Here is a 12,696-nt window from a genome sequence, read left to right as displayed (position 1 = left end):
TTGTTCTGGGTGTTTTTGTTTTGTTAATTCCTTAATTCCTTTCCCAGCTAGAACTGGTTTAGGGTTACAGAGTGTGGTGTCCAAGACACGGTGGAAACGTAAAACGTTTGTTTCTTTCTGAACACTCCTGAGATTGAGGGAATCTGATACATGTACCAAAAGGCACTTTCAAATATATATATACCTATATATATATTTTAAAAACAGTGCTTCTGTTCTAAGAAATTCAAGTTAAGACAGAGTGCCTTTCACTCCCTTTAGTCATAAAGTGGTTAAAACAAGCAAGCTCCCTGCTGACATATGAGGGTGGGGGGAAACAATTAAAATAATAATTAAAAAAAGGCAGCAGAGACACGTGTTCATGCTAGACAGCTCAACGTTCTTAAAAAAAAAAAGAGAAGAAGAAAAAGAAGAGAGTAAGGGGGAAAGAAAGAAACTACAGCAAAAGTAACGCTCTAAGTCACCACTAAAAAGAATACAGTCGGCCGAAGGTATTAATTAAAAAAAGCTGCCTCTTTGAACAGGTCTTGATTCCTCTTCTGCTTTCTCTCTCTCTTTTTTTTGTTTTTTTTGTTTTTTTTGTTTAATTTGTTTTTGTTTTTGTTTTGTTTTACTCCTTCTTCTTCTTTCATCCACCTTGGGTTGCTTTCTCTCTCTCTCTCTCTCTCTCTCCATCAGCTTCTTTCTAAATGCTATAGCTTTCCTCTTTTTGCAAAACAAGAAAAGTGAGGTCATTTTAATCATCCTCGCCACCCCCGTACATGTCCGCCAGTTTCTTGAACCTCGGTCCCCAGTCATTAAGGTAGTCGTAATCTTGGTCTCCAGAGCTTGAGGAGTTAAGGGAGCTTACCGATCCTGCTGTTGAGCCGCTTCCTTCATAGTCAAAGACGAGAAGGGAGTCGTAGGGAGGGGCTGTCGGGTCATTATCGGCTGCTCTCAGGCCCTGGAACGTTTAAGAAGATGTTGCTGTAAAAAAGTTACCTTGGATTGAGGCAAGAACCATGCAAGAACATCCTAACCTTGGTTGGATTGAGTGGCGCTACACAAATCTCGACTATGAAATTACAGAGGTTCTTCAAAACTTGAAAACAGGGGTTACCAACCTTCTCTTTTCTAGAGAAAAGGACTAGGGGTGACATGATAGCTGTGTTCCAGTATTTGAGGGGATGCCATAAAGAAGAGGGGGTCAACCTATTTTCCAAAGGCAAGACAAGAAACAATGAATGATTAGTTTCATTCCAATGGATGGAGACTAACCAAGGAGAGAAGCAACCTAGAACTAAGGAGAAATTTCTTGACAGTGAGAACAATTAACTAGTGGAACGACATGCCTTCACAAGTTGTGGGTGCTTCATCACTTGAGCTTTTAAGAAGAAACTGGATAGCCCCTTGTCTGAAATAATATAGGGTCTCCTGCTTGAGCAGGAATTGGATCAGAAGACCTCCAAGGTCCCTTCCAATTCTGTTATTCTGCAGTCTGTATTCTCCAGATTGGAGACCACAATATTAGCCTTTCTTCAGGGACTACAGAGCTGCAGAAGATCTTCTGCTAATAAAGCCTTATTGAAGAATGTGTTTACTTCACAAAATCTCTTGTGTTTCTGTTTGTGTTCTTAATTAACCATCTTTTGACTAACCTGAACAATTGTACAGCTCCCAATTTTTACTGTCAAATCCCTGGAGTCTTGAGAGCTGGATGATATATGCACTCATGCAGGTGCCTAAAACTGGATATCTTATTTATTTTCCTACAGAATTTGGGGGCAAGATCTTGGTGTCAACCCTGAAGGCATTTTGGAGCATCTTCAGGGCTGCCGCAGCAAGGCTGGTTGGAGCTGTGAGAACAGGAGAGGGGAATATAGATAGCTGGGGGACTTGTAGCCAAAATAAAATTCTTTCTCCTGGGAACCAAGGACGTTCCCACCAGGTGCTGGGGAGGTGTGGACCGAAGCCAACTGGAGTTGGGTCTGTGACCTGATTGGACCATGTGATGGACATGTGAACTGGGGAAAAGAACTTTGACTTTTAATTTGGGTGGGAAAAACTGCGGGATCTTCAGAGTCAGGTTTTCATCAGATGTGCCAATATGACATGCCTAATAAATCTGTACTTTGAGGAACACCTAGGCTTCAGAGTTTTGATTGTGTTGGGTCTGTTACTTGGAAACCTGACACTTGGATTGTTTTAGGGTCTGCCCTCAGGGCCATAAGTTGCTCACTCTCTGGTTTATCTAGCATCCATGGTCTTTGTAGTAGTGCTACTAAGCCTGCTGAGAGATTCTTTACTTCTCTCAACACATTGCAGGTAGTCCTTGACGTACGACCACGACTGAGCCCAAATTTTTTGTTGTTAAGCAAGACAATTGCTAGGTGAGTTTTGTCCCATTTTTACAACTTGTCTTGCCGCAGTTGTTAAGTGAATTATTACAAGTGTTAAGTTTGTAACACCGTTGTTAAGAGAATCTGGTCTTCCGGGTGCGATTCAAGTGTTGGTCACCACCTTTAAAGCTCTCCATGGCACAGGACCGGGTACCTTCGAGACCGACTTCTGCCACCAATAGCCTCCCACCGGCCAGTTCGCTCCCACAGAGAGGGTCTCCTTAGGGTGCCATCGGCCAAGTTATGTCGGCTGGTGACACCCAGGGGGAGGGCCTTCTCTGTGGGAGCCCCAGCCCTGTGGAACGAACTGCCCCCGGAAATACGTAAGATCTCCGACCTCCAGGTGTTTCGTTGTGCACTCAAGACCCTGTTGTTCCGCCAGGCTGGTCTATCAACATAACAATTTTAAATTGGGTTTTAAATTTCTGGGGTTTTAAATCGAGCCGAATTTATTTAATAATTTTAAACTATTTTAACTGATGTTGTCTTGTGTTTTTAATAGGCTGTACACCGTCCTGAGTCCTTCGGGAGAAGGGCGGTATAGAAATAAAATTATTCTTATTCTTATTCTTCTTATTCTGGGTGATCGGAAGGTCTCAAATGGTCATCACGATTCTGCATCTGTCATAAATATGAGCCAAGTTGCCAAGAGTCTGAATTTTGATCACATGACCATGGGGATGCTGCAAAGGTCCAAAGTGTGAAAAATGATCATAAGTCACTTTTTTCAGACTGATGATTGTTATTGTTGTATTTGACCCACAAGTTGTTTTATGTGAGGATACCTACCGGACATAATGAGGCGTATTTCTAGCTAAGCATACTAATGATCAAACTGCATTTTTCTGTAATTTCTATTCAATTAACTCTGCAGACTACATATGCAATATTAGGCTTCTGCCGCTAAATTGAAGCTTGCTTGATGAAGGGCGAATTTGTATGACTTCAGGAACTTCTACTGACCTTTCTCGCTCATCTATTTCTGGATTAACAGGTGCAACAACTATTATAAAGTATAAAGGTAAAGGTTCCCCTCGCACATATGTGCTAGCCGTTCCCAACTCTAAGGGGTGGTGCTCATCTCTGTTTCAAAGCCGAAGAGCCAACGCTGTCTGAAGACGTCTCTGTGGTCATGTGGCCGGCATGACTAAATGCCAAAGGTGCATGGAACGCTGTTACCTTTCCACCAAAGATGGTCCCTATTTTTCTACTTGCATTTTTATGTGCTTTCGAACTGCTAGGTTGGCAGAAGCTGGGACAAGTAATAGGAGCTGTTTGTGCATCTTATAGAGCTAATGTTGCCGAAGCCCCGCCCACCTGCTGGCCCCCACCTGCCGGTCCTGCCTCCCAGCAATTTACCTCCTTGCACCAAACAGCAAACAGTGTGGTCAGTTCAGTACAGCCTGATTTAGCACAAACAGCTGATTGGCGATTGGATCGGCCTCCCGGAATACTGCCTATCAGCTGTTTCAGGCTGATCATCAGCATCGTTGCCACCCATCACCACTGTCACCTATCGCCGCCTTTGCAAGCCCCATTTTCAGCCTCTGTGCATCCCGTTTTTGGCCTCTGCGTGCCCCATTTTTGGCCTCCGCGTGTCCCATTTTTGGCCCATTCCAGGTGGCAGGGCTAGGTAGTGGCAATCCTCACCTCCTGGAACAGCCCAAAAATGGGATGTATGGAGGCCGAAAATGGGGCGTGCGGAGGCAGCGATAAGTGACAACGGCGATGGGTGGCAGCTATCTCCGCAGCCTGGAACAGCTGATAGGAGGTATTCCGGGAGGCAGATCCAACCGCCAATCAGCTGCTCGTGCTAAATCTGGCAGTGCTGAAACTGACCATGCTGTTTGCTGCAAGTAGGTAAATTGCTGGGAGGCAGATTTTTTTTCTTGTTTTCCTCTCCAAAAGCAAGGCGCGTCTTATACTTTGGAGTGTCTTATAGTCCGAAAAATACGGTAAATAAATAAAATTAAGAGTTGCCTGCTTGATTTGAACAGCTCTTGTATCATTCTGAGCCAAGATACGGTGCAAACATTGTTTTCCTCTCACCAACTACCAACGTTCTTTATGAGTTTTTATAGATGTGTTTGCATGAAAAGGATAGCGCTACCTGGCAAGGTTTATAGAAACGGAAAGGGAGAAGATGCATCAGGCTGAGTGTTTACTGAAGTGTGCAAAATGGTGCATGGTGGAGAGAGAGCAGAGCAGAGGAACGTTTAATGACGAAAAACAGAAGCTGGAAAAAAAAAATTTTCCAGAGCAGGAAATGGATACAATAGCAAAATTAAATTGCTCTCACTTTTATGTATCTGACTTATGAAATGGATCACATTTTCACCTCTGAGGAAATAACGCATCGATTGGTTTGCAAACACACTGTCTTTCCTTTTCAATAGTAAAAGGATCAAGGAGACAAATTAAAGAGAAATATTAAATGGAGTTGCAAGAATGACAGAGGGAATTTGGGACTTTCCTGGAGGGGCTTGTGAAAAAAAAAGAAAAGCAGGGAGTCATGGACATTTCTGTAACCAAGAATGCGATGTAATGTGGACTTGGTGTATGTTATTGTGGCTTAGTGTTCATGGTGCATTTTTATTATTATTGTTGTTGTTTCTATATTTTAAGTATGATGATTTACCATAGGGAACAGAGAAGGTTGATTCTACTAAAACTTTTCATTCAAATGTCCACATATTCTACCTTATATTTTTATCGGAGCCCTACTCGTTCCTTTCCTGGCAACATCTAACTTCTGTCTTTGTGAATATCTCTCCATCCACGTCCATCCATGTGCAGAATGATACAAGTAGTCCTTGACTTCCAACCATTCATTTAATGACGGTGATGAGTTATGGCAAAACTGAAAAGAATGACTTATGACCTGTCTGTGAAGATACAGCAGTCACACCATCCCCACAAAACGCGTGATTGTGATTTGAGCTCTTGGCAATGAACTCTCATTTACGATGGTGGCAACATTTTGTGGTCAAAGAATTGGGATTTGTGACTTCTCCGCTGGCTTCCGACAAGCAAAATCAATGGGATTCGCCTAACAATCACGTGATTTATTTAAGTATTAAGCAGTAATACTGGTTGTAAAATCGGGCATGGTCACATGATGACTCACTTACTGACCACATCATTTAGGAATCAAAATTCTGATCTCAACTGTGATTGTAACTTGAGGACTACATGTAGTTCTGAACTTTGGAAGATATGGGAGAGAAGCTCATGTAGTCCTGCTCTAAGGTTGACTTACTTGTAAATTGAACCATAACATCAAGACATTCTTCTGGATGACTGTGATTCAGGAAATTCAATAGCAATAGCATTTAGACTTATATAAGTGCTGTCTGGGCAGTTTACAAGGTAGAATGCACAATGTAGAAGCATTATTTGCCTATTGCCCCCAACAATCTGGGTCCTCATTTTCATGACCTCACAAGGATGGAAGGCTGAGTCAATCTTGAGCCCCATCAGGATTGAACTCCAGGTGGTGAGCAGACTGTACAATACTGTTTTTTAACCACTGCACCACCAGGGCTTCTTATCACTAGTCCACAATTATCATTTCCATAAATGAAATGTGCATTGCGGGAAAAATAACTCTCTTTGGTCTGCCTTGAATAAGTGTGTGTTGCAACCAGGGGTGAAATCCAGCAGGTTCTGGAGAACCAGTAGCGAAAAGTTTGAGCAGTTTGGAGAACCGGTAGCGGAAATTTTGAGTCGTTCAGAGAACCGGCAAATACCACCTCTGGATGGCCTCAGAGTGGGGTGGGAATGGAGATTTTGCAATATCCTTCCCCCAGGAGTGGGGAGGGAATGGAGATTTTGCAGTATCCTTTCCCTGCCATGCCCACCAAGCCACGCCCACCAAGCCACGCCCACAGAACTGGTAATAAAAAAAATTGGATTTCACCACTGGTTGCAACCAATGATACCACAAAGAGATTCTTAAATATTGGATGATCAGAAATTGGCTAGAAGATGTTATTCTGGGGGTGACCCAGGAGCACATCCATCCATCTCAGCCATGGACCTTCACTGGTAGATTTTGAACCAATTGCTGACTCTGAATCTAATATACCTCATCAGATTTTGATGGGGAAATTGTATTCTACCTTGAGAAGGAAAAACAGAATATAAGAGCCATGGTGGTGCAGTGGTTAGAATGCAGTATTGCAGGCAAACTCTGCCCACTGTCAGGAGTTCAGTCCTGACTGGCTCAAGGTTGATTCAGCCTTCCACTCTTCCCTAGGTTGATAAAATGAGGACCCAGATTGTTGGGGGCAATATGCTGATTCTGTAAAGCACTTAAAGAAGCTGTAAAACACTATGAAGCAGTACATAAGTCTAGGTGCTATTCAGAGATGGGATTAATTTATCTTTCCTACTGGTTCACAAATGTGAGTTTTTGCACACGCCTCCTCTGCGCCTGCACATGGCCTTCTGCGCATGCGCAGTGCTCGCGCATTATGTCCGGGCAGGTGGGGAGAGCCTAACGCAGTCGCCACCACCGATTTGCCCGAACCAGACAGAACCGGCAGAATCCCACCTCTGGTGCTATTGCTATAAATCTAACAAATAAATACCGTATTTTTCGGAGTGTAAGATGCATTGGAGTATAAAATGCACCTACCTTTTTTGGTGAGGAAAAGAAGAAAAAGAAATCTCCTTCTGCCTCTGAGCAATTTTGCCTCGTTGCAGCAAACAGCAAACAGCTTGCTTTACTTTCATTTTTGTTTTCAGCATAGCTTGATTAGCACAAAGAAAAAAAATATCTGCTCCAGCAATTTATCTCTTTGCAGCAAGCAGCAGAGAGCAAATCAGCTGAGTTGGGAGGCCGACTCAGCTGTGCAAAGCAGCTGAGAGCAAATCAGCTGAGTAGGGAGGCCGATCCAATCAACTGGTGCTAAATAGCCTGTGCTGAAGCTGAAAGGAGCTGTTTTTTCTTGCTGCAGGTAATTGCTGCAAGGAAGAGGCCAAATGGTGGGGGCCAGTGGGTGGACGGGGTTACATTCGGTGTATAAGATGCACCTAAATTTTCACTCCCTTTTAGGGGGGAAAAAGGTGCGCCTTATACTCCGAAAAATATGGTACATTCTTTTCTATGCATTTATTTGAGGCTACCTGACAGCAGACCTTTTTAATGGTAATCTCTTATGGCTGAAATGCTCTTCCTAGTGAGGTACCCCCGGATGTCCATTTTTTTTAAAAAATGTGATTTATATGCCGCCCTTCTCCGGAGACTCAGGGCGGCTTACAATGCGTTAAGCAATAGCCTTCATACTTTTGTATATTTATACAAAGTCAGCTTATTGCCCCCACAAACTGGGTCCTCAATTTACCCACCGATGGAAGGCTGAGTCGACCCTGAGCCTGGTGAGAATTGAACTCGCAATAATTTTATTGTCTTTCGGGCACCAAAAAAACAACAACATCCTTTTCTCTTCCCACACATTCTAAGCATTGTAATCAACGTGTCAATTTTTGATATCTGCTAGTTCAGGAGCCTTTTCCACCTTTCTTTCCGGCTGTTGCTATTATGGTCCTACTCACTGATTTAATGTTATACGATTGAACGTTTGTGCTGTTGTATATTTTAATTGTTTTAGAATTTACAGCTTCTTGTAAAGCTGCCGTGGGATTGATTGGGTTTTGAAGGCGGCCCAAACATTTTAAAAAAAAACAAAAACAAATTTTAAAAAAATGCACAACGGAACAAGGCAGGAACAGATAAAATAATCTGTGGGTTTTTTTATATATATATATATACTTCGCTGCAGGTTTGACATCCGTCTGATGAACGAAACATGGGAATTGGCTGCAATGTGCACCTGTTTAAATATAATGAACATATTCCCCACGATGGAGGATTTCGTGCCTTAGAGCACTGCACTAATCAGGTTTCTTGTATGTACAGGCTACAGAATAGCAACTACATTTTCTCATTCGGCCCGTTGCGGAAACGGTACCAGTCCTGCATCCGATGGCTACCTTCGCCGCTGGTTCGTTGCTTCACAGAAGCAGCTGGCCTGTCTCTTGGGTGGCCGCTACGTATTTATTGCTTTTATACTTTCAATTTGCGGGCTGTTAAATGTCGGTTCCATCGGTTCTTTATGCTTGATTTGCCTTGGGCAATCTGTTGGAAGGGCAGGCTATGATGTTTTGCGAATACAATAGCCAATAAAGAAAGCCAAGGATGGCGCTTGGGCGGCGGAAGCTAAGCAGATGAGATTGCTAATGCTGTTGATGGCTTGAATTCAAAGCATCTTCAGGGATGCCCAGACGTTGAATATGAGCAACAAAGATGGAGCAGGACTACTGGTAAATTATCTTACTAATGCTGCTGTCGAGCCCAAGTCTCCGCTGGACAATAATGGGATGGGGAGGAGGAGAAAGAGAATGGGCACACGTACCTGATACTGCAAGATTGCGCCCAGCAAACCAAGCAAACGAGGATGCAGGACTGCATCCAGATGCCGAACACAGAAACTCACAAGTGGTGGTGGTGGCACCGGGGTTTTGCAGCCGGGGCGGCGGGCTAGGGAACGGCGGAGGAGGGGCGGTGACCGGGGCGCTTCCAGGAACGAAGCGCCCGGAAAAGGGGCGTGCGTGATTGCTTGTCACAGGTGAATGCTCTCCAGCCAGTAAATTAGGGAAGGGTGGAGCAAATGTATAAAGGGCGCTACGTAGCCACTGTTCGTAGCGCCAACTTTAAACTACTATAGCGCTCAGCGTTGTTCTGGAGCTCCTGCTAAGCATTAAACCAACTTCACTGAAGACCCTGCATGTGTCTCGTGTTTTCTTGCTACCTGGGAATCGCCCGGGAGAAGGAGCTGAGAGATGCTTTATACGAATTCCCTTGCAAGTTCTTCAGGGCACTCCAGCCCTAGTTTAGCCCTGGGATTTTCCATTCCAAATCCTAAGCAGATCTTCTTAGCTTGTTTGAAAACAGCCAAAATTAATTAGAGGTCATACCATCTGGTTTGACCATCCTGCCAACTAAGACACTAGATTATAATAAATGTACACATTAACCTGTCTCTGAAATGAAACAATGCTTATATGCTTGGCAGGTGTGGTTTCTCTCAAAAACCACTCTTCAGCAGTTCCCTTCTTGGAACGTGTTCCAAGACATCTCTCCATCCATTGATCCATCCACCCAACCATCGATCCTTCCATCCTTGTCTGTATTCTGTGCATGTTAATTGCTGTCTCTAGCTCTCGGTGACCAATTAACCCTACAGCAGCAGTCTACAGAAATCTGCGGGAACGTACCTCATTAATAAAGTCCCCGATGTCTCCAGGGTGGGGGATGACCGGCCGTATAGGATATTGAGGCTCAGCACCGACAGGTCTCTCATCTACTCTTCTGACTCCGTTCGCCTTGTTTAAAACATGATCCATGTTCTCTGGCTGCTGAAGTTGGCTTAAATCGTAATCCTATCACGCATACAGAAGGAAAAGAGTGAAGCTGTGGCAGATTTTCACTGAAGATTATCCAGTATCTTTGTGCCACTGGGGGGAGGCTGAATAACACGATTAAGTTTAAGGGAAATCAAAACAGAGCCTTTAACTCTATGGCATTTATATTGCTACTTAATTAAACGTATATGATATGCGATTGATCTTTGGCTGGACGGTGCTGAAGAGATTTTACAAGGCACAAAGATGCAAAAAACGCACTCTTGGACTAATCGCTTCTTCGGTTCACATTCTGGAGGCATCTCAATGTGGGTTTGGAGTATTACTGATGCTCTGAATGATCTTTCCACAATCTAATTTGTAATTGATTTGGAAGAGAGAGAGAGAGAGACTGATTTAAACAAAGCGAATCCAAACTTCAAACGAATTATGGATTGGCATGTCAGGTGATGGTTGATCACCACAGAAACAAAGAAACCAAGGTGTGATCAATGATGTTACATTTGTTTCCCCAAAGTCCATATTACTCCTGGGGATCTTTTTCAACATAGAGATCTTTGTGCGCTATATAAACTTTCTAGGTTATATTGAACTTTAATATTAGTGTTTCTCTTTAGTGTGCTTCCAGAAGTTGCGAATTCTCCAACACTGGAAATTTTTAAGAAGAGATTGGACAACCATTTCTCTGAAATGGTCTAGGGCCGTGATGGCGAACGTATGGCACAAGTGCCAGAGGTGGCACGCAGCGCCCTCTCTGACGGCACGTGAGCCATCACCCCAGTTCAGCTCCGCTGCGCATGCACGCATGCCTCCCGCTGGCCAGCTGATCTTTGGATCTCTGGCGCCCATTTGCGGAGGGCAGGGCGTGCATGCACGGGGGGGCATATGCAGGGGCCCACATGTGCATGCGTGGGGTGGGGTGCATGCATGGGGGCCACGTGTGCATTGCATTTTGGGAGTTTGGGCAGGCGTGCATTTGTGCACACGCGCTTGGGCACTTGGTCCGGAAAAGATTAGCAATCACTGGTCTAGGGTTTACTGGCTGAGCAGGGGGTTGGATTAGAAGACCTCCAAGGTCCCTTTATTCTATTCTATTCTGTTCTGTTCTGTTCTGTTCTGTTCTGTTCTGTTCTGTTCTGTTCTGTTCTGTTGTTCTATTCTATTCTATTCTATTCTATTCTATTCTATTCTATTCTATTCTATTCTATTCTATTCTATTCTATTCTATTCCTGGTGACAGATGAATATGGAATGGTGTGTTTATAGCACTCACTTTTCAGATATATTTGAGCTGCAAATCCTTAAAATTCTCATCAATTTGTCAACAATTTAATAGAAATTTTAGAGTTGTGCTGTATCTACTTCAAGTCTCGTAACTGTGGTTCAGATATACCATCTCACGTCTTTTGCATTATTTTGAACTGTAACTGATTTTTCTCAAAGTTGGAGTAACCCTTACCTGATCTTCTTCTCCACCACCTTCTTCATCATATTTAAGGATGTTGTCCCGGACATCATCTTCAGGATCAATGAGTAGCTGCTTAGTGTGACGTTCCTTCTCCCTCCGTTTCATCCATACCACAAAAAGCAGAACCATGGCTAGAAGAAAATCAATTGAAATATAACAACCACGGCTGAATGTCACAATCTCCTATTCCTTAAGGACAATCAACCCTAGCCAAGGGAAGTACAGTCAATATTACTCCATCTTGGTAGAGCCTTGGTAGCGCAGCAAACTAAGCACTGTTAAGTAACACCAGCTGCCTACAATTACTGCAAATTCAAATCTCTCCAGGCTCAAGGTTGACTCAGCCTTCCATCCTTTTGAGGTAGGTAAAATGAGGACCTGGTTTGTGGGGGCAATAAGGTGACTGTATAAAAGAACACCGCTGGGGGGGGGCAAAGCCCTACTAAGCAGGTATGTACAAAAGTATGAAGGCTATTGCTTAACGCATTGTAAGCCGCCCCGAGTCTCCGGAAAAGGGCGGCATATAAATCAAACCAATAAATAAATAAATAAATAAAATCTTTTCTTCATGAACGGGGGTTTATACTTTGTGTTGTTCCCAGATCTGCAAAACTGACCAGAAATAGGAGAAATAAACCCATCAGATTGCAAGAACACGAGCAACCAGTTAGATGAGGAGACCTAAAGTCATTGGTAGCCTCACATTGCAATGAACATTTCACAGCTACTCTGATTGTTGGCGAAGCAGGGACAAAAATAGCCAGAGAAATGATTGAAGCCTGGGAAACAGACCAGTGATGGGTTGCTCCCGGTTCTGTCCGGTTCTTTAGAACCGGTAGTAAAAGCAGCGGGAGGATCCGCCCACCCGCACATCATAATTGATGATCTGCACACGCGCCGAAGATTCTGTGCATGCGCAGAAGCGCGCACACACTCCCACTGCGAACCGGTAGTAAAGATAAGTAGAACCCACCCCTGGAACAGACCCTTGTCAGTCAATAAGTGTTGATTTACCACCAGGTTATTTGGTACTTAGGAGCCGAGGGTGCACTGGCACAAGGAAACAACAACTAACAATTTAATAGCCAGCCACCAACTCTCTAATTAACAACTAAAACCTGCACACAACCAAGAACCATATAAATACAACATGTAGAACAGCCTAGCGCATATATATAAACAGAAGTTCCCTGATGATGAGCTCCAGCACGAGCCCAAAAGCTTGGAAGAATAAACTTTTGGTGACCAACTCAGATTGGATCCTGCAACATTATCCTGGGACATGGATATTTTACCTTCTTTCGCAGGAGAAATAAATGCTACCTGTTTTGTTGCTAGTGTTAATTTTAGACTTGAGAACATTGAGAAATCACTCCAGCCTTTGAATTTTTTCATACTGCCAAGGTACAACTCAGAGGTGGT

The 12,696-nt window shown here is 43.6% G+C and overlaps 1 protein-coding gene across 1 annotated transcript in view; it reads right to left on the bottom strand.

Moving 5' to 3' along the window:
* Positions 1 to 666: 666 nt before the first annotated feature.
* The window catches only part of CDH4 (cadherin 4), a 401,827-nt gene continuing 389,797 nt past the window's right edge, over positions 667 to 12,696 (bottom strand). The window contains exons 13-15 of the mRNA XM_070941124.1: positions 11,266 to 11,405; positions 9,660 to 9,824; positions 667 to 943 (exon numbers count right to left, since the gene is read on the bottom strand). Of these exons, the coding sequence (XP_070797225.1) occupies positions 737 to 943; positions 9,660 to 9,824; positions 11,266 to 11,405 (512 nt within the window). The 3' untranslated portion in view covers positions 667 to 736. The remainder of the gene's footprint in view (positions 944 to 9,659; positions 9,825 to 11,265; positions 11,406 to 12,696) is intronic.

Source organism: Pituophis catenifer, unplaced genomic scaffold, assembly GCF_029215685.1.
Source record: "Pituophis catenifer annectens isolate HBS135680 unplaced genomic scaffold, rPitCat1.0.hap2 SCAF_3, whole genome shotgun sequence".
Taxonomy (NCBI): Eukaryota; Metazoa; Chordata; class Lepidosauria; order Squamata; family Colubridae; genus Pituophis; species Pituophis catenifer.
Note: the sequence above shows the minus strand (reverse complement) of the source record. Positions and strands in the feature narration are given on the sequence as shown.